Here is a 23,216-nt window from a genome sequence, read left to right as displayed (position 1 = left end):
TCTGAATTAATTGCACTGTTAAATTTTGTAACGGGCCAAGGTCACATGTTGTATTTTGCATGTTGATTTGTAAAATAAATCTTTTGAAAAGAATGTCTTTTGATAAAAGATAAAAAAGATAAAATAGTGTAATTAATGTTTCTTCTTGAATGTTCCTTTTACATTATGGGAATCCTAGATGGCGGTTTTGGAGAACCGTAAGGATACTAAAACTCTGTGTGCGATTGTGCTCCTAAATATGATATGGTGGTTCACCTCTCAGCCACGATTTAGGGAGTTTCTGTCACTTTGCCTGAGGGTGGTGTGCAGACATAGTTATTATTGGTATACCAAGAAAGTGATATCAGTAGATGTTGATTTTCCTGGTGTTCCGACATTAAATGTTGATTTCTAATGTTCTGATGTATGACATTGATTTTTGATATCGGTCGAGGGCCAAATCTGAAACCCATTAATAAAACACAAATTATGTGTTAAGCTATAACTAGGATATCTTGAACTTCGGGAATTGTTGTGCCCATTTTTTCATATCCGCAGGTTTTAATGAAAAGTGAAACTAAAATTGTGTACATTTAATAGCGACATGCATACAAAAGAAAACTCTGACAAGAATTTAATAAGCTATTCATGCATGTGCATTGATATCATGCATATTTACTATTCTGAAATTAGTTTATGCACCTTTACCTATTTTCATTTCATGTGAGATATTGTTGTTGCATGCTAATTGTTATTAAATGCATGATTGGTTGTTTGGATTATGAGATAGTTGTAGTCATGTTCCTCTAAAAATGTTATATGAATTGATTTATACTTCTCTTGCCTATTTGTATCTTTAGAAAAATTCGTACACAGGATCTTTAATTTTGACCCTGTGCTCTTTATGTTTTTCATAGGTCCTGAAGCCCAATGATGAGGACATCTACTATATGGGGCTTATGAGGCTTCATGACTACTTTCTGGTATTTTGTTTGGGACAGTGTGGCTCTATAATTAAGGACATTTATTTGATTATGTTTTTAAACTTTAATTATTGATGAATAAAGTTAATTAGTCGATTGTTGGGTTAATGTAAGATCCCTTGTGGTTTGGATTGTGTTATATCTGTAAGGCTCCGGATCTCTGGGTAGAGTTTCCACAATTATAAAAAAAAAATCCACTTTTCAATAGGGATGAGTTTGGTTTGTTACAGATCTCTGGATTGAAGTCAAATTCGACAGATGCCAAATCCTTTTTTTTAGAAAGGCAAGATGGGGTTAGGCATAACCCCACCAGTTATTGTTCAATGTACCACTAAGGTTTTTTAACCTGCAACATCCCACCACAAGGAGACGTACACTGATAGCTCTTACCAACCACGCCGAGCCCCATTGGTAACTCATGCCAAATCCTCCAATTACTAAAATGAGAGATCTCAAATCCGTGGATCTAAAATCTTCAAAACTGCCAAAAATGCAAGGCTTTTTGGCAAGGGGGTCAAGCTAAAAATCCTTTGAGGATCCCAATTTCATAAGTTGTTAGAGCAGTATTTCAAAGAATGGCTAAGTGCCATGGCTATTTGACACAGGCAAACACATGACAACATTTCACGTGGGGTCTAAACTTTGTAGTTGTGGGCCCCATGCAATGCTGTCGTGTGATTGGCTAGTGTCATATAGCCATGGTTGTTAGCTGCTCCTTTAATCTCAAACTCAATGAGACTTGTGCACACTTACATATTTTTATTAGTTTTTTTACACCTAATGGTGGGTTTGACCGATTAGATTGTGCCTTGCTGGTGACTGATTAGATCTTGGTACTAGCCCTTGTGTGTGGATGTAGAATTATTATGGACCAGCAACACGAAAAATGATTTTGTGGATGTGCAATCATGTTAAGGGGGTGTTTGATTCACCGAAGAATCTCTTGGAGGGACACCACACTCCCTGCTGAGGTGTTGTCCCGCATTTGATTCACCTATCATGTGTGTTCTGTGCTCAATTTAATTGAGGGGATGCAAAAGTCCAAAACATTTGTCTCTCACTCAAGATTCTTATATCCAGAACATTTGTCGCTTTACTTGTTCGACCGACAAATGTTCTACATGGCAAACACTTTTTAAGAGTGCATTGATGCCAATATGTTTTAAGAGGGGCAGAAAGGGAGATAATAAAAGTATGAAAAATTATCATAAGTATTGTACGACAAAAATGATGCATTTCACGAAAAACCTTATAATTTTCAAAAATTTGTTTGATGTCCAAAATTGCAAATATCTGTCATTAAAAAGACCATTTTAACCTTTGCATGAGTGGTTTTCTTTCAGATATGCAAATTTCCCCCCAAATATGTTCCCAAGTATTGCATCAAAGATTTATGACAGACCTTATCACTGATTTTTTACCTAAAAAATAAATGATTTCAAAAACACACACAAAAGAACAAAGAAATTAGACATAAATACCATTTCAACGATACCTAATTCGCTGAAAAATTGTGAACAAATGTTGAGATACAACCCTTACAACATTTCTAAACATGAGATGAAAAGGCACGACTGTGGTTATCCTTATTATTTTATGCTAATGACCACCTGCAGTAGAAATCTGAAAAAACAACAAAAGGGACAAAGACAAATCGAGGCATTAACTTTCCAATACCATAAAGATCACCTTAATCTAATGAGTGGTTGGGGAGAAATATCCTTTGAAAGATAGACTGTTTGGTTATTCTAGTCTGCAGAGCATGTTTTTGTTTCAGTTTTAGAACTCAAAAACGAGAATCCTAAAGGGGTTTTTAGTTGTTACACAAAACAAGAAAGTTACATGCATGTATCTCATTTTCAACAACTATAAAAATGTAAATTTTCAACATCATATCAGAGAGATACATATCAGAGAACAAAGACTGTCATGCAAAAAATATGCAAATTTTCTTTAAAATATGTGAATTTTCTCTCAAATATATGAATTTCCTCCTAAATATGTGATTTTCTCCTACATATGTGATTTTTTTTCTAAATATGTGTCAAAGTATTGCATTTAAGATATGTGTTAGAATTTGCCATTAATTTTTTACTTAGAAAATGAAGGATTTTTGAAAAATACATAAAAAAACAAAGAAACTTGACAAAACACATTTTCAACGATTCCTAATTCGCTAAAAAACAATGAACAAGCATTGAGAAACAACCCTGACATGATTCCTAAAATAAGAGATGAATAGGTGTGATTGTGTTTATCCAGATTATTCTATATTATTTTCTGCCCACCTGCATCAAAAATCCAAAAAAATAATAAAAAGAAAAGAGACAGATTGAGGCCTTAGCTTTCCAACACCACCAAGATCACCTTAATCTGATGAAAGGTTGGAGAAAAATATCCACTAGAAGATAGATTGTTTGGTTGTTTCAGTCTGCAGAATATATTTTTGTTCTGATTAGGAAACTGAGAAAGGGGAACCCTAAAGGGCTTTTCGGTTCTGACTTAAAACAGAAAAGTTACAGTCTTGTGTTTCCGCTTTCCAACTATTATAAAAATATAGGTTTTCAACTTCGGATATGAGAAATAAAGATTTGAGAACAAAAATTATTCAGCAAAAAATATGTGAATATGCGAATTTCATCCTAAATATGTAAATTTCCTTCTAAACATATGAATTTCCTCTTATATATATGATATTTTTCTCTTAAATATACAAATTTCCTTCTAAATATATAAATTTTCTTCCAAATATATGCATTTTTTCTCAAATATACAAATTTTTTTCCAAATATGTGAATTTTCTCTTAAATATGTGATTTCTCCTAAATATTTGAGAAGAAAATCATATATTTAAGCAAAAAATCGCATATTTGAAAGAAACCCACATATTTATGAAGAAATTCACATATTTAGGAGGAAAATCATATATTTGAGAGGACATTCACATATTTGGTAGGAAATTTGCATATTTAGGAAGAAATTCATATATTTGAGAGAAAAAATAAATATTTAGGAGAAAATTTATATATTTGGAAAAAAAATTGCATATATAAGAGAAAATTCACATATTTAAGAGAAATTTCTCATATTTAAGAAGAAATTCACATATTTAGGAGAATATTTTCATATTTGAGAGAAAAAAATACATATATAGGAGAAAATTCACATGTTTAAGAGAAATTTGCATATTCACGTATTTTCTGCAAAACCATTTTTTTTTCATATCTGTATCTCTCTGATCTAATAATGAAAACCTATATTTTTATAGTCGTTAGAAGAAGATATAGGCCTGTAACTTTCCTGTTTTTAGTAAGAACTGAAAACCCTTCTAAGGTTTATGTTTTTGAGTTTAAAAAATAGAACAGAAATATGCCCTACAAACTAGAATAATTGAACAATCTATCTTTCAAAGAATGTTTCTTCCCCACCACTAATCTGATCAAGCTGATCTTAGTGGCATTAAAAAGCGAACAGCATGATCTCTCTGCACTTTTTATTATTTTTTTAGATTTTTGGCACGTGGCTAGAAAATAGCATAGAATAATCAGGATAGGCACAATCACATTTGTTCATCTTTTATTTTAAAAATGTTATCAGGGTTGTATCCCTGCATTCGTTTATCATTTTCTAGCAAATCAAGTATCGTTGGTAATGTATTTATGCCTAGTTTGTTTGTTCTTCTTTATATTTTTTCATAATCTTTCATTTTTTGGGTAAAAAATAAGTGGTAAAGTCTGTAGCAAATCTTGGATGCAATACTTAGACACATATTTAAGAGAAAATTTAAATATTTGAGAGAAAAATCACATATTCAGGAGGAATTTTGCATATTTAAGAGGAAGATCGTGTATTTAGGAGAAAATTCGCATATTCGCATATTTACAAATTTTTGTTGAACATTCATTGTTCTCAGATATGTATCTCTCTGATTCATGTCAATAAGTTTTTAAGTTGTTGGAAAGTTAAGATACATGTCAATAAGTTTTCTATTTTGAGTCAGAACTGAAAACCCCTCTAAGGTTCTCGTTGGAGTTACAAAATTGGAAACGAAACATGCTTTGTAGACTGGAACAACCAAATAGTCTAACTTTTAAAGGATGTTTCTCTCCAACCACTCATTAGATCATGGTAACCTTGGTAGCATTGGAAATATAACACCTCGATATGCCTCTATTCTTTTTATTATGTTTTTGGGTTTCTAGTATAAATGGCTAAAAAATAGTATAGAATAATTGGGATAGGAATAACCATGCTTGTTCAGCTCTTGTTTTAAGAATGTTGTCAGGGTTGTATCTCGTTCGTAGTTTTTCTGCAAATCAGGTATCGTTGAAAAGGTATTTTTGTGTAGTTTCTTTATCCTTTTATTTAGTTTTATGGAATATGGTGCACACCGACAATAAGTCAGTTCGTGATCAAGACATCGAAATAAAATTCTATTGCAAAAGCAGTCAAAGTGAAATTTTATGGAATATGACAATGACTGATACTACTAGAATTTGACTTAGTAGGTCACTAAATTTGAAAAAACTGATTAACAGAGAAAACACATAAAACAAAAATATCTTCCAACGAATCAATAATTGTAATTTTTTGATATCGGGGTGCCATGATATGGTATGAATAACCGGTTTGAATGATGCACCAGAAATACAGTCACTCGAATGACTGTACTCTTTGTTCAGATCTATTTTTGGTGACTGCAAATACAAAATCTGTCAGCGGACTGAACACTGGAAATATAGGAGAGTTCATTAGATTTTCAACAAATCTAAGTAAGCACAAAATAGACCTATATCTACGAAGATACACTCTGATTATCAGGACTGGGTCAGACAAACCAAAATGCATAAACACACATCAAGCACAAATGCACAAGTTTTGATTTTCAATTTTAATTTTTTGGTGGTTAAAATTTGACCTGCACAAAAAATATACTTCCAATGGTGATTTATCAAATTTTCAACTGCCCTTTCTCTGAAACCCAACTCCGGTTAGACAATGCTCAACTCAAACACGAAAGATAATCAACCACACAAGCTTTCAAGAAAATAACTTAACAAATCTGTATTCATTCAAAAGACATGCATGTTTCAAATATGGTGCAACACAATCCAACTCTAACAATGAGATGACAGATTTAAGAAGCAATAACAACATCCACAACACAAATTTAATAGAGCAATTGGGTTTTAGCCAAACTGATGGAGACAAAAATTGGCCAGTTCAAGCCACAAACATGTTTCTTCAATTCTAGTGGTCACAAGATAAGAAGTGTAATCTAAAATTGCCACCAAGGAACACATGCAACATTATGGGTCACGAACAGTAGCAGAGATGCACTTAAAACAACAATGGTGGATGCCCTTCATGTCCATCACGATACCATGAGGATGGAAGGCATCCTACTCGGTTCCTCCAAGCTCGAATACTCCAAGTTTGGCTCAAAACACAAAAATTGCCATTCTTTCTCCACGTTTCTTCTCAAAACTTTTGCAAAATTCTTCAAATTGTTGTACATATATTGTATTTGAATCGTTATACCAGATAATGTCCTTAAGTGATTTACACAATGACATCTATGTCGGAGACAACGATTTACCTTTGCTACAAATAACAATCCAACTTATTGACGTGTTTAGTAAAATTAATTTTTATTTCAACCCAGAGAGATTTACATAATTTGTCTGTTATATGTTCAAACCACAAACTCATCATTTATAAAGGAAATGTCACTTCGTCTATTCTTTACTGACGAAGCAAAGCGAAGCGACACCCTCCTAAACTTGTGCGACCTGTCATTCATTTATAAAGGAAACATCGTTTCACATACCGCTCATTTTAAAAAAGCGCACACAAATAAATTGCATTGCACATTAATTAAAAAACATCATTTCATTTGCCTTTTGCAAAAATGAATTATAATTGATTGCAAGTCAATCAATATCAAGCAACAATATGCCTTTGTTTGTCTTTCTCAATGAAATCGATTTGTATTTATGAAGTTACCTCGATTTGTATCGCTGAAGTTACCTCAATTTATACTTTACTAAGTCTAAACATTGTGTTGATTTGTTTGTTGTTTTTCTTTTCTGCCTTTTATGAATCAGTCATTTTGTAAATCGCGATAGGACATATCATTCATATAGACAAAGCTCGTAAAGGCAAATCGTAATAGGATATTCAAATGGATTTAGTGGGATGAGATGTATTTGATTGTCAGATGGGTTTAGGTAGGGGAGTGATTGGATTGGGTTGGATGTGAGACCTATTTAGCTCTCATCAAATTTAAACCCAATCTAAACTATTATATATAGAGAGAGATACAAATTTACATATATATATTTTAATTAAATTTATTTGGGTCTCAAATGAACCCAAAAGTTATTATATTTAAGTATGATCCATTTGGAATTTAGATAGATCAAAAACTTATTATATTTTAGTAAAATTCACAGTACACTAAAATGATTCATTTAGATCATAAGTGAATCCAATTCTTTTTTTCTTAAGTAGGAGTTATTTGGACCTCGAATTGAATTCAGATTTAAACAAATTCATTTTACCTTCATGAGAACCATTTAGGTCTCAGGTAGATCCAAAAGCCTTATTTACTTACTGGAATCCAATTGGATCTCCAAATGGGTCTAAATGTTAATATACATAATGAGATCAAATTGAGTCTTTAAGTAGATTCGATATCTTATTTTCTTAGTAGGATCTAATTTGGTCTCTAAATGGATCTAAAATACTTTTACATTAGATTAGATTTATTTGGGTCTTAAACGGATCCAAATCTCTTATAGGTCCAGTCCAAACCCTGATCTGAGTCTAAACTATTTCCATATCCATGATGGTCATGTATTGTATCTAAGCCAAACCATTGATTATGATGTATTATAACTAAATACTCATATTTTTTGTAAATGAATGTGGTTGTAAATCACATCGATTTGTAGTTATGAAGTTACCGCGACAATGATATGTCTTTGTGAACGAAATCAATTTGTATTTATAAAGTTACATTGATTTGTATCATTGAAGTTAACTCGATTTGTTCTTTACTAAGTCTAAACATCGTCTCGATTTGTTTATTGTTTTTCTTTTTTTACCTTTTATGAATCAGTCATTGTGTAAATCGCGATATGACGTGTCGTTCACTTAGACAAAGCTCGTAAAGGCAAACCCAATCTAAACTATTATATATATATATATATATATATATATATATATATATATATATATATATATATATATATATATATATACACACATTTACATATATATTTTTTAATTAAATTTATTTGGGTATCAAATAAACCCAAATTTTTTTTATTTAAGATGATCCATTTGAAATATAGATAGATCCAAAACTTAAACCCTAAACCCCAAACCCCAAACCCCAAACCCCAAACCCTAAAGCCTAAACTACAAACCCTAAAACCTAAAACCCTAAACCCTAAAACACTAAACACCAAACCCTAAACCCTAGACCTTAAATTCTAAAACCCTAAACCCTTAAAACACAAAAACCTAAACCCTAATCGTGATAGGGCATATCATTCTTATAGACAAAGCTCGTAAACACAAATCATGATAGGACAAATCATTTTTGCTTTATGTTCATGGGTGTACAGATCGTGATAGAACACTTCTTCTATAAAAAACAAATCGCGATCTCTTATAGAACTGATTGCAAGCCAATCGGTATCAAGCAAATCACGATAACATGTAGCCTTTATACGTACAAATCCTTTCAGCCTTTTATCATTTTTTGTGTAAATCACGATAGGAAGAAAGGTCGTAAAAGTAAATCATAATTTCTGTAGTACACAACGCTAAATGCTTCTTCAATTTTTTTTTATGAAGGCCGAACATTACAACAATTTATTCAGTAGCACTTGTGTGTTGAACTTATTAAAAAAAGAATTATATATTTATAGAATGTCACATTACAAAAAAGAATTATAGAATTACAACAAAGAATTATAGAATTACAATAAATAATTATCGGGATACAAAAATCACATAATGTTTATTCAGTAGCACTTGACGACTCAGATGGACTATGATATACAAATCGTCTCTTTCTTTTTCTTGGTGGACTCTCTTTTCTCGGTGGCCTCTTGGTTTCCTCGAACTTATTCAAACCACTGGTAATCATCTCTACCAGTGTACCATATTGTGATCGCATTTATCTCTCCAAATTCTGCACCTACTTCCGTAACTCCTTATTCTCTCTCTCCAACATCTCTAACCTTGTGACAGAGACTACCTTCTTTTTTGTGAGTTGTGTTTGCTCCTCACCGTGTACTACAACTGAGGGAATCGTTGTTGTAGGCAGAGGGACACGATGAACATTTTTTCTATGCTGGGAAATGAGATGTTGGGGGACGGGAGGGATGCATGGGTTCCCAATATTTTCACATTGCTTCTTCTCAATCTCCAGATTTTGATGCATGGGTTCCTAATATTTTTTAAAATAGTTGAGGTCATATTGTCGTTCTTTATAATCATATGCTATGTTACAAACACCTCATTTGTTCCAGCTATCCAATTGTTTCCTAAAGCGTTCGTGCTAATTCTCGTTCCTGACCCCACCACTATTCATCTTCTTTCTCACTTCCACAAGCTGCTTTGGGGTAGACTGTCCCAAGCCAGCTTACAGAAGAACTTGACTACCATGCTGCAACTTGGCTTCAGATTTGCTAAATAGCCAAATATTGCAGCCAGACAGTCTCGCAGCCTCAGCAATAACCTCTTGGTCCTCGTCCTCCCCATCTTCATACAGTCTCCACACAACCTGTACATTGGAGATTATGGTTTAGGTATAGGCATAATTATTCATGCTAATGAATGCTAAATATTAAAATGATTTATAATAACGAGTGCTAAATATATTACAACGATTGTTGCTAATGAATGTTTTGTATTAAAATGATTTACACTAATGAATGCTACATATTACAACAATTTACAATAATGAATGCTAAAACGATACCGCTTTGTACTAACGAAGACAAAATCATTCAACGATCATTACTTAAGAATGCTAAAGATTATAACGATTTACACTAATAAAAGTTAAATGCTAAAGCGATACCGATTTATACTAAGGAATACAAAATCCTGCAACGATCATTACTTAATAATGTTAAACATTAGAACGATTTATACTAATGAATGCTAAATGCTAATATGATAATGATTTGTACTAACGAAGACAAAATCCTACAGCAATGATTACTTAAAAATGCTAAACATTTCAAAGATTTACACTAATAAAAGTTAAATGCTAAAGCAATAACGATTTGTACTAAGGAATACAAAATCTTATAAGCAATCATTACTTTAGAATGTTAAACATTAGAACGATTTATACTAATGAATGCTAAATGCTAATGCGATAATGATTTGTACTAACGAAGACAAATTCTTGCAGCGATGATTACTTAAGAATGCTAAACATTTCAACAATTTATACTAATGAATGATAAATGCTGAAACGATTATAAACGATTTTAAACCATTTACCTCATTTAATTGCAGACCATCTAAAATGAACTTAGCATTATCCTCCTTGACATTTATTGTAGCCTATCGGTCGATCTTGGAAAAACCATAAATCGCAGGGCCACACTGAGGACAAAAGGCGACAATATGCTCTCATGCTCAGGCCTACAAAAATAATATATTAGTAAGACTATAACCTTCAACGACATTAGTCTATAACTACCAAATATGTAATAAATAATTACCTTAACAAATGGCTAAAACCCTTCGACGGTTTTTGTACCCTTACTCACACTGTAAAGTTGACTGCATAAGAATGCAAGAATAGTAGCACCCCATGCATAGTTGTCTACTTCATCGAAGTCTTTCAAGAACTGCAGCCACAGGTAACTTAACCTCGAACCAGACAAATCCGAAAATAGAGTAAGTCCAAAAAAATAAAGAAGGAAGCTGCGCAACTCTTGGTCAGCTCTTTCAGATGCACATGTAGCAGACCGGCCTTCCCATTTATTACGAAAAGAAGAAACTTTCATTAATGTGAAATTGCTTTCACCAAAAATACATTGACCCCAATCCTCCATCGACATTCCTAGAAGGGTCGTGCACTTGTCCCTTGCATTATAGTTTGAATCTCATGCTAGGACAACAATTCTATGGCACTTAAGACCCGTAATTTGTGGCACATCTTCTAGGGTCATGGTGATCTCAAAAGAATCAAACTGGAATGTGTTCATCTTATGATTTCACTTATTAACCGGGTGGGTCATAGTGTTCCAACACGAGAAAGCCACTGAAGTGCATATTTCATAATTGATCATTCTGATATTCACTCAGATGTCCATATTACGACAGAACTGCAGGCCACTGACACTGCCCTTTGAGCTTTTCACCTGGCGCTCTACTTATCTTCTGACCTCTGTGTAGCACAAAATAACATATTATTTGTATCAAATCAAAATTACTCTCATTTGTACTTTTACATGTCGCTATACACAGTAATTCCTATATATAATAATCGTTGCACACTCGCTATCACTGTAATCATATACACAATAATCAATATCAAAGTAATCGCTATACGTACTAATCGCTATACATAGGTCACAATAATCACTATACATAGTAATCGCTATCACAGTAATCACTGTACATAATAATACCTATCACAATAAATCATTACGTAATCGTTATATGTTACATATAAACAGATTCAGATATCCTTCAAATTTGGATATTTATCAGATTTGATAGCAAAATCAGAATCGAATTATACTCGAATAGTTTTAGCTTATCAAATGCAACTGAACAATCAAATTTGGTCGGATATAGGATCAAAAATATGATTCACTGAGTGGCAGTTGTGCCAGAGAATGATGTTAAGGCACTTTATGCATTTGAGAAAGGAGGTGAGATGGCCTTTGTATTTGCATTGAAAACTGGATTTAGCAACTACCACCTCATCAAGAGGGCATTTATTGCATCCCCACCCAAGGGAAGCCACTTCTTGAAGGGACGCATGAGAAAAAGTTCTTTCCCATGGGGGGAAGGTGTGAACCAGTGTTGTCGATATTGGCCTGAATGTCGATGCACCAGAAAATATTGACCTGAATTGGCTATTTTTTAATAAAATGTAAAAAATAGATTAAAATTAATTTTTTTTATTATTTTAATGGCTTTAACATGTGTCACGTTCTGATTGACACAATATTTTTTAATTATTTTTTGGCCAATTCAGAATAATTCACTTGGGAATGGATATTGGAGGATTGACCTGAATCATTGGGCCAAACGATACAAGTCCGATTCCGATACATACAACAGTGGTGTGAACCCATTTTGACAGGAAAGATGCTTGTTTGCCTTTATTATGTAAACACCACCACAAGTTTTCCATGGAGATGTTTGTTTCACCTCCCTTAGTAAAAGTTCTCTTTCCTACGAAAGAGTGTCTCTTTCATCCCCCCCCGAAAAGAAAGCAATATCCATGCTTGAACAAAGAAGAGAGTGCGAATAGGCCAAGGGATTAAGCATTCTATTATTTCATCACAATTCCAGCAATGAACATTGCATACACAAATATGATCATGGAAAATATTTAGGTGTATGCATGGCTGATCAGACCGACAAAAGGAGAAGGAAAAAAAAAAACACCCAATATAACCCAAAAAAGGCGAAAAACTCACATCAGCAAAATCATATCAAAACACGAGCCATTCTGCTATGTTCTTCTAGTCTTCAATCAAAGACAAACTGGAAAGGGTTTTCCTACAAACAAAACAGAGAATTCTTTTGACGAAGACTGCACAGAGCAAGAAATGTAAGGCCACACAACTTGCTTCCAAAACCAAATCAACCATCAATTGCAGTTACGATCCCGTTACTGCTGCACTAATCTCCACACACGAATGCATGCATCTTCACCAGAGCTTACAACAGTGCAATCATCATTGAAAACTAATCCATAAACACCTCCCAAGTGAGCACCCTTTATGGTTATACGACTTGAAGCTGGCTTATCAACTTCATATATAATTATGCTTGTGTCTAGAGATCCCGTAGCAACCATTGTGCTATCAGGAGACCAAGCCACACAATTTATACGAGCAGTATGGTACAACATGTTCTTAAGCTTAACCTGCAGAAGATAGTCAACTGGTTAGTGAGACAAATGTTCAGGAAGTTAAAAATCAAACCTTGGTAATTAACATTACATTTCTAAAAAGGATTAATGCGGAAGGGAAAGGAAGAAAGAGAGATGGACTATGCAAATGGGAACCAAAAAGTTAGAAGTATGAACAACTTAAATATAGTGACAAAATCTATCAAAAATAAAGAAAAAAAAAACATGGATTAAGCATGACAGCCTTCCACTACTTTAATGTGTGTAAAAAGAATTTAGGAAACAAAAAGAAAATTAAAAAACCATATAGGATTTACATTGTGCCTGATAAATTGAACCATGGCATTTTGCTATGTCACATGGGTGCGGGTGCGGGTGCGGGTGCGACACGGGTGCGGCGCAATTTCAAAAATTTTGGACACGGGGACTCGGCTATATATATATATATAATTCTAGTAAACAATTAAAATTAAGTAGCCAAAACTATGACCTTAATTTTTTCGAAAGTTTCAATTTGGCATTCCCATTTCTTTATGGTAGTTCTTAAGCTAGCTTTTCTAATACTTGTGAAACCAGTATTTTTTTAAACTGGAAAAGCATTTATTTAGCTATCTCAAATGGTTGGGTTACCTTTTATAGTGTTTTATACATATTTTTACATAAGTTGTGACTTGTGAAACAGTCACACAGACTGTGCACACAGTCTGTGCAATGCAGTCTGTGACTGTGCAGACTGTGCACAGTCACACAGACTGTGCACAGTCACACAGACTGTGTACAATGACTGTGCAGTTGCAGTTGCACAGTCTGTGACTGTGCAACTGCATGCATTGCACAGTCTGGTTATATATTAAAAAAAAGATATATAAAAATTGTTTTTTTTTTGTTTTTTGTCTTAAAAATGGACATTTTTGGACTCGGTCAAAGTTGACCGAGTCCAAAATGTGGACGGACGCGGCCTGGACTCGTTGACCGAGTCTGACTCGGCGTTGACCGAGTCCGGGCCGAGTCCGAAGCCGCACCCGTGTCGGGGCGTGTCGACTCGGGTGCGGCACCTCCCTAGCCAAGTCTGTGTGACATAGGCATTTTGTAGTCTAGGAAAACAAGGGTAATTATAATACCGCACACAAGGCCGTAAATGCTTAAGAATTTTCAAGGTTTTTGGATCTAGAATGCCATTGACATACAATAGAATGAATGTCTACTACATTTTTCATAACAGGGATATTACGCCGAATCAATTCATTCTAGGTCTTGATTGCTTTGCCACCTTCTCATGAAAATCCAGAACATGCAATTAATAGCAAAGTACACCATTATTATCAAAACTGGTATTTGTCTTATGCACCACAATTTGCTTTGTAATCCCATTGTTGCTTAAAGCTAAACTTATGGTCCCCAATAGTAATATTCCTGCTTATTGCTGATCTCCAATCTTTACTGGGCTCCTCCTTTTCCCAGTTCCTTCAACTTGCTTCATGTCAAATTTTTTGTGTTCTGTAATTTCAGACAGCTTGTAACATGCCCATTCTATCCCTGACAATGCTCATCTTTCTGTTTAATTAACTCTTAAGGACAAGATGTAAGGATACGTGGCATTTTTTCAATATGTGTTTTTATTTTTGCTTTACGTAACATGCATTAGTATTGTATCATTGTCATCAATGGCTCGTGTAATTGATTTGTAGTACCAGTTGGAGTCACACTATCTCAACCGGGCCATATTCAGGCAAACCTAGCTTGACTAATAAAAAAAAATTAACTCAATCCTAGTGAGGATTAATCTATTATGAGAGATCATCCCATGTGATTAATGAGTTGGGACATCAACCTGTTGTAGTTGGAATATTCATTTTCTCTTTCCTATTTCATTGAGTCAAATTGAAATGACAAAAATTGACACAAAATTAGAGCAGCCATGACGAAGTGATCTATTAATCTCATCTTCATGCTTTTTCCTCTAATCTTCTAACCTCTTTCTTCTCTATGGATTTAATATTTTTCAGAAGATTTCTTTGTTTTGAATGTTAAATTTTAAAACACTTACTGGAATCATAGGCAGATCTGACTGTTAGCTTTGAACAAATCTGGAATCTAACTTGTTTTTTGGTCCCATAGGCTTGGGTGAAGGGGATAAATGGATTGGTACGTGGAAATGGTAGCTCTATCTCAGCTGGTGGTGTGGTTGGCTGGAACCAAATAATCAAATCTTCAAGGAAGTACAACCTTGCAAAGGGGGGTGATTGAATTGGTAATTAAGTTTATGGTTCAAATCAAGCTTGCAAAGGGGTCAAGCTGAGGTTCCAGACTGACTTATGGTCCAGGGATGTAACTCTTGCTGAAAGATATCCACCGTTTTTTCACATAAACAGAGATAACAACATACTTGTAAGTGAATGTTGGAAAGGAAGAGCTAGTTAGTTCACTGAATTCAGAAGGAATTTCAAGGAGCAAGAGGTAGAAGATTGGTTTTGGTTATGGCTATTGGATTTTTAGGCCCATGGAAAATTTCTGACAGCGAGAATTCCTTATATGGAAATGTGACGGATGTGTTATGTTCTCTATAGCTTCATTTAGCCATGCTTTTGGCTGTAAAGATGTAGACCACTTTCCAAATGACACCGTCCAGGGTTTCCATCCCTCTCCTACAGCCAAGATATTTGTGTGGCTCTTAGCACTTGATAAGGTTAATAACCAGTGCAAATTGAAAGACAAAAGTTTCCAGCTTGCAAGTACTTGCTACTTCTGTTTCGATGAGAACGAAACAATTGAGCATTTGTTTTGGTTTTATCCAGCATTTCAGTGGTTGTTCAAACAAGCTTTGGATTGTGCCAATAAAATGGCCAGATGGGGATTTAGCTTGGATTGGTCGGAATAGGACTGGTGGTTAAGAATCTTAATTTGATCTATTCTGTAAGCTTGTTGAAAGATTTCTTATCCCCTGGCTTAAATTATTTCTCTTAGACAAAAAAAAAGGATTTACATGGTTTGCAAAGTGTTATAATGTGCATCTCCCTCGCATACTGTCTGTAGACTCTGTACATACACCAATTCTTGTTTTCTTTTTGTTATGTGTGTGTGCTTGTGTTCAAGGATTGACACACACACACACACACACACACACACACACACACACACACACACACACACACACACATATATATATATATATATAGAGAGAGAGAGATGGTACCTCTCGAGTGACATGGTCCCATACAACAGCTTCTCGATTGAGATCACCAGAAATAAACATAGAGGCATCTGGGGAGAAACGAATGACGTTAATAGCACCACGATGCTTCTCAAGGACTGACTCTTCAGTGAGAGTGTCCCCATTGACAGAATAGACGTGGAGTTTCCCATCTTGGCCACCAACAATGGCCTCACTTCTATCAGGTGAAATTGCAGATGCCGTCACAGCAAACCCAAGATTCAGAGTTGACAACACTTTGGATCCACGAAGCATGATTACTCCTGAATCAGTTGAAAGCAATGCCAGCTCGGGCTTATCAAGTGCAATATTTAAGTCCTTTGGTTGTGCACCAATATCAATTTGTTCTTCATCACCACACTGATCAGCATGCAGCGGAATTCTCCTTACCTGTAAAATTTTGGGAAAAGGATCATCTCTTGTAGCAAAAGCAAGTTGAACATATTGTACATAGCTACAGTTGTTGTACAGTCAGCAAAATATAAGCCCCACAACAGGATATCATCAATTGGAATTTGGCAGGTAGATTAAGAAATTGTTCCTTATTAAAGGAATATGCTATTCATCAGACTTGGTGAGCAATACTACCGTGTATTGAACTTTTATAATTGGCTGGAAAGCTTTCCAGACAAGAATATATGGACTATCCCTGATATTTACTATCCGAACATCAAAGAAGAGGACCAAATATTTGGAGAACACCTGATAAAATCATCAAATTGGACTAGGACAATATAACTTAAAAACGAGGAGAAAATCTCCAACCGAATAGCCTTTGGAAATCTTTCACATGTTATTGCCATTAGACATACTAGCGAGCACAGACATGCTCCCAGTCTATGCCACAGGGACTCACCAAAGAGGCCTCTGCACCCACGTCGACGCGACGCGGGTGTGGCACCCAATTCGGTCAACCCGCACCCAAGGTTATCATTGTCCAAAATGGACTTGGTTAACTTTGTCCATTAAAAAAAAGGACAGGGCTCGATAATGGGTAAGGGTACCTCGAGCACCCCCCTCCCCCCCCAATTAAAAAAATAAGGGGGTACCTCGAGAAGGGGTAAAGAGGGATGGGGCTTGAGAATGGGGTACCACGAGAAAGGGTAAAGGGGTGGTGTTAAAATATATATATATATATATACCCTCTTGTGTGACAATCAAAGTGCTATCAACATGTCATTCAATCCTATCTACCACAGTCGTGCCAAACATATTGAAATTGATCAACATTTTGTAAGACAAAAGGTTGAAGAGAAGGAAATTGAACCAGAATACGTGCGGACTGCTGATCAAGTTGTTGACTTGTTTACAAAAGGACTTATCAAGGACAGATTTTGGATGTTCATGGTCCAAAACCATGTACAACTGGAGAGGGGGTGAAAAGATACTGTCATTTAGTATAAGGTCTGGAACTCAGAATCCAGACCCAATTCCTTTCATTTTAAACACATGCTCATTAATGTTTTATTAATGGCATGCTGTAATTTTATCATAACATGTAATGGGTATTTTCATACCCTAGCTATTGTATTTGTGTGTATTTAATCAGAGAAGCAAAAATGAATACCCTGATTAGGGATTTTTGCTGCAGCCACGTTCTCTCTCCCCATGTTGTGCTGTTGCTTGTAGATGAAGAAAGGAACCCATGATTTCTATCAAGGCGGGTCGACCCGTTTATTAAACGGGTTAGTTTAAGCCCAACCTGAACCCGCCTAAAAGGCGGGTTGGCAGGTCGGGTTGGGAGGTCGTGTCAGGTTTTGCCACCCCTAATCTCAATATTTGTCATATTTTATGACAAAATCTTTGCAGTTTGTAGTTCTACTTTTAAAGGCAGTGACATTTTTTATTGATAAAAATATAATTTACAATCAAGCTCCTTTACCACCGGAGAAAATTATTAACACTATCACAGTTCACTATACATGGAGTTCACAAAACTATACTAGTCATCAATAACTTCACTTTTCATATTCTTTATATATTTTATATTTTTCACTCCATTGTTCTCTAAAATGCCAAAATTACTTCTGTAATATCACATAAGGGCATTTTATGAAGCACATTCTTGTGCCATTTCTATATTGAGGGATCTAACATTTCTCCATCAACGCAAGATTTCATTTTCTTGTTATTCAATTGCAATGAAAATCTAGTCAGTCTTTTCCCTCAAGACATGTTTTATTTAGAACACAAGATCTTGTTGGCTTACTATGCCTGACTCAACATTGAGTAGTAATTTTAGCTAGTGAGTAAATTGCCTACCCCATCAAGGTGCAAGATTGAATTGAAATATATTCATTTCAGTGATCATATTGGATAATAGAAAGACACATCATCATGTTCTCCAGCCTAGTTGTAATCATAAGTCATCAAGAAAATCAGCTTCAAAAAGATGGTGCAAGCACACAAACCACAAGATATAAAAATAAAGGCAACTACTACATGTACATGAAGAAATGGTGCTACCTTGTTATCAAAGGCAAATGTGGTGAGCTCTCCTTCCACCACTGCAAAACATTTAATTTGAGAGTTCTCCCTTCTCTGTAACCTTCCTGCACATCCAACTCCTTGCATCCATCGGACAATCACCCCATCATAACTGCTAGATAGAATAATATTCTGGCTGCCTTCAGAGGTGACTGCCAAACCAGTGACGCTCTTCATGTGCCCAGAAAATGATACTGGCATCTTTTCTAGGTCATTGGCTGAATATATACTAATAGTGCCACCAAGGGAAACAGTGACAAGATGATTATTCTGCCACAGGCAACCAACTAGCATTCCATCCAGTCCAGAATCAGATGAAGTAAGTGTCTTCTTCACCTTACCGTTTCCATTTTCATCAATCTCCCACACTTTTGCACTTTTATTTGCAGACACTGTTAGCACCTGAAACAGCAGGATAAGCTTTCGCAGTAAGATATGAGAGTTGGCTACTAGAGAAATAAATATATAAAACAAAGAATGAATAGGTATCTTTCTGTTGAGTCACACCAAAAGAAAAAATCATAATCAGCAAGTGCATTCTCTTTGAAGACCTAAAAATAAGAAAAAACAATGTATCAAATATTGCATTAACACTTTCCTTTAATCCACCTGTAAAATTGCAACAGGCAATTCAGTCAAAACCAGAAATCCAGCAGTAGCCGATGTGATTCGAAGCTAACAAGGAAAATGAAGGGCTTTTCACCATCTCTATTTCTCATAGTGACATAATCACTTCAACAGATTAAGTTTGCAAACTAAAGGCTATTAAGATACAGCATACAATGCAAACTACTTGTCTTAGATGTTCAAATGATATAACCCAAATATTGTTAAGATATATATATATACATATATATATATACTTGTATATATATTATATACTTTAAAGTTAAGTCAATTGTGGTTGACTTAGACTAGTTGTTGGACTGCTGGTCCAACGGCTAGAAATCTAGCCATTGGACTAGGTCCAACAGCTAGTCAAACTAATGTGGACTCCCTTTTTCTCTCCTTTAATCTCTTTTCTTCCTCCGTTTCTCTGTAAATATGGGTGCCTTTGTAAGGTAAGAGAGTGATGGGTAGTTTTAAGCTTCTTGTGTGTTTTTGAGTGTATTGTAATGATGATTAAAATGTATTTTTCTTTGTATTTTTAATGTTCTTTATTAATGAAGTTATTCATTCACATTCTATTGTGTTTTATTTTAGTTATTATGTTTTTATCCAAATGCATTGTGTTTTTATTCTTGGAGTTCATTATAGAGTGCATTGAGGTCCATGCCATTTTGTGACATGGTATCAGAGCAAGGCATCATGGTCTTGAAAAAGATTCATATTAATGAATAGCATGGATTTAAGGATTTTGCATTCCGGTATGTATCTTTAGCTTTTCTATCTTCATATGTATGGTAGGTGTTTTGAAAGGGTTATATTAAAAATGAATGTCTTCTTTTGAAATTAGAATATGTAGAAATTGTTAGAAGTCAAGCACCTTCGACCAGATCTTCATCCACAGCAGAAGAGAAAGGGATTTGCAAGAAGGAGAGGCGGCAATGACTGACACGATTCTCAATGAGAGGTTGTGCCCTATATTCAATGTTATATATATGATACAAGTTGGATTGGGTCTGTCAACCCAGACCCGATAATACCAACCATGTAAATACAATACAAAAGAATCATTTTGGGTCTAGAACTAGACCTGTACACTATATTCTCAATACCCTCCTTCAAGTTGTGCATGGTTTTGCAACATGGACAACTTGTTCTTCAAGAACCAAAAACGCATATTGGTACGGCCCTTAGTGAACAAATCTGCCACTTGGTCAGCCGTAGGAACATAAGTAGGTGCAACTTCTCTATCTTCAATCTTTTGCCGAATGAAGTATTGATCAATCTCTATATGCTTTGTGCGACTATGGTGAATAGGATTAAAAGCAATTTGTATGACACCTTGATTATCGTGCAAGAGAGTGGTGGGTAGCATAGATTCTCCAACTTCAGTCAAAAGATGTCTCAGCCATGTGGCCTTTATTGTAGCAGCCACCATAGATCGATACTCAGCTTCAATACTAGATCGTGCAAATGCACGTTGTTTCTTGTTACTCTACGCCATCAAGTTCCCATCAAGAAAAGCACAATATCCAGAAACCGACTGCCTGTCATCTGGAACTCCAGCCCAATCTGCATTTGTGTATACATCCAGTCGATGTTGCTCCCCTTTAGTCTTGGATTGATGATAAACTAGACCATCTCCAAGAGTTCCTTTTAAATATCGAAGGATTCTCTTGACAACATTCATATGCTTTGTTCGTGGGTCATGCATGAATTGTGAAACTTGATTCACTGCATACACAATGTCTGGTCTAGTGAAGGTGAGATATTGGAACATACCCACAAGACTCCGATATTTCTTGGAATCTTCATATGCTTCCCCATCCCGGGATCCGAGTTTATGATTAAGGACACTAGGGGTGGATAGAGGTTTATAATCCTTCATGCCTGCCTTATCCAACAAATCCAAAGTATATTTGTGTTGGGTTAGTGAAGTGTTTCATCCTGTCGATCCACCTCAACCCCTAAGAAATAACGCAAAACCCCCAAATCTTTCATCTTAAACTGTCGACTCAATAAGATCTTGGTAGCTTCTATGTGTTCATCGGAGTTCCCAGTAATAATAATATCATCCACATATATAAGAATTAAGGTGCGTGCCTGACAATCTCGAAAAATAAAAAGCGAATGATCAAGATGAGATCGAACCCATGTCTCTGAACTTCAATAGAGAAACTATCAAACCATGAGCGGGAGGCCTGCTTTAGCCCATAGATGGCTCTTCGTAGCTTGCAAACATGTGTGTTGGGGCTATGTTTGGTATAACTAGAGGGTTGCTCCATATACACCTCTTCCTTGAGAGTGCCATGCAAAAAATACATTTTTGACATCAAGTTGACTTAGAGTCCATCCATACTGAACTGACAAGGACAGAACTAATCGAATAGTTTCCATCTTGATCACAGAACTAAATGTTTCGGCATAATCTTGCCCGTATTCTTGAGTGAACCCTTTCGCTACTAGCCTCACCTTATAGTGTTCAATGGATTCATCGAGTTTATACTTGATTTTATAGACCTATTTAGATCCTACAACATTCTTGTTCGATGGTCTAGGATCAATCTCCCAAGTCCCACACTCATGTAAAGCTTTCATTTCCTCATTCATGACCTCAACCCATTTGATTGACATAGATGCTTGTGAGAAACTGATAGGTTCATCATGCTTTTCAATCTGGGAGATGAACAGTTGTAAGTCTGTAGAGAAGTTGTCATAACTTACCCATCTTTCAATAGGATGGTGAATCCTCTCAAGCCTCCTGGGTTGCACAATAGGTCGTTGAACTTTGTCTTTGTTTCACTGCACATAGGTAATCCCTTAAAACTTTGTAACATCTGAAATGACAGGCATAGTAATATCTTGTGTGTTTGTCGACATTTCCTTTTCTGGGTGTACAACTGTACTATTTTGTTCTGCAGATAGTGTATGACATGAGGGTACGTCATGCATCACCATTTGATCAAGCACCTCAGCAACAAGCCATGGCTGATAACTTTTAGCATCCTTACAGTGTCCCTCTGTACTTCCTGAATCATCAGTATGAGTCTCGTCAAACACGACATTCCATGAAACTCTGATGCGACTGGTAGTGGAGTCATAGCAGTGATATCCTCTATATTGATCAACATATCCAACAAACCTACACCTGCATGCCTTTTTCTGAAACTTATCACGTTAAGAACTGTCAATATGAACATAGCATATGCAGCCAAACACTCGCAACTCATTATAGTCAGGATGAACCCCAAATAGTGTAAATAGCGTAAAATAAGGGGATTGATCTGCTAACAATTTCATTGGCAGTCGATTTATGACATAGACAGCTGAATGAAAAACTTTCATCCACAAGTTTAAAGGAATGTGAGTGTTATGCAACATACTCAGCGCACTCTCTACAATGTGCCAGTATTTTCTTTCAGCCGCACCATTTTGTTGTGGTGTGTGTGGACAAGATATTCGACGACCTATTCCACTATCTTAGAGAAATTCAGTAAATTCCTTTGATAAGTACTCTCATCCACCGTCACAATGAAAATATTGAATTTTAGTTGAAAATTGATTACAAACTAAAGCACAGAATGAGCAAAAAAGCTTGAAAACTTCAGATTTATATTTGATAAAATAAATACAGGTGTATCTAGAGTAACTATCAATGAAAGTAATGTAATAATGATTGCCCAATAAAGAAGACTGCGGGGCATGTCTCCAGACATCAGAATAGACAATTTCAAAAAGCACAAAATCTCTTTGATTTATTGAATGAAATGGAAGAACATGACTTTTACATAATTGACAACGGAAACAAAGAAGAAAATCA

General features: G+C 35.3%; 1 protein-coding gene across 1 annotated transcript in view; it reads right to left on the bottom strand.

The window, feature by feature from the left end:
- Positions 1-12,849: 12,849 nt before the first annotated feature.
- LOC149829685 (actin-interacting protein 1-2-like) overlaps positions 12,850-23,216 on the bottom strand; it is a 36,343-nt gene continuing 25,976 nt past the window's right edge. Inside the window, exons 4-6 of the mRNA XM_090015248.1 lie at positions 18,770-19,192; positions 16,286-16,693; positions 12,850-13,107 (exon numbers count right to left, since the gene is read on the bottom strand). Coding sequence (XP_089871374.1) covers positions 12,850-13,107; positions 16,286-16,693; positions 18,770-19,192 — 1,089 coding nt within the window. The remainder of the gene's footprint in view (positions 13,108-16,285; positions 16,694-18,769; positions 19,193-23,216) is intronic.

Source organism: Nuphar pumila, chromosome 8 (genome assembly GCF_984573655.1).
Source record: "Nuphar pumila chromosome 8, dmNupPumi1.hap1.1, whole genome shotgun sequence".
Classification (NCBI taxonomy): Eukaryota; Viridiplantae; Streptophyta; class Magnoliopsida; order Nymphaeales; family Nymphaeaceae; genus Nuphar; species Nuphar pumila.
This window is presented reverse-complemented; position numbering and strand designations above follow the sequence as displayed.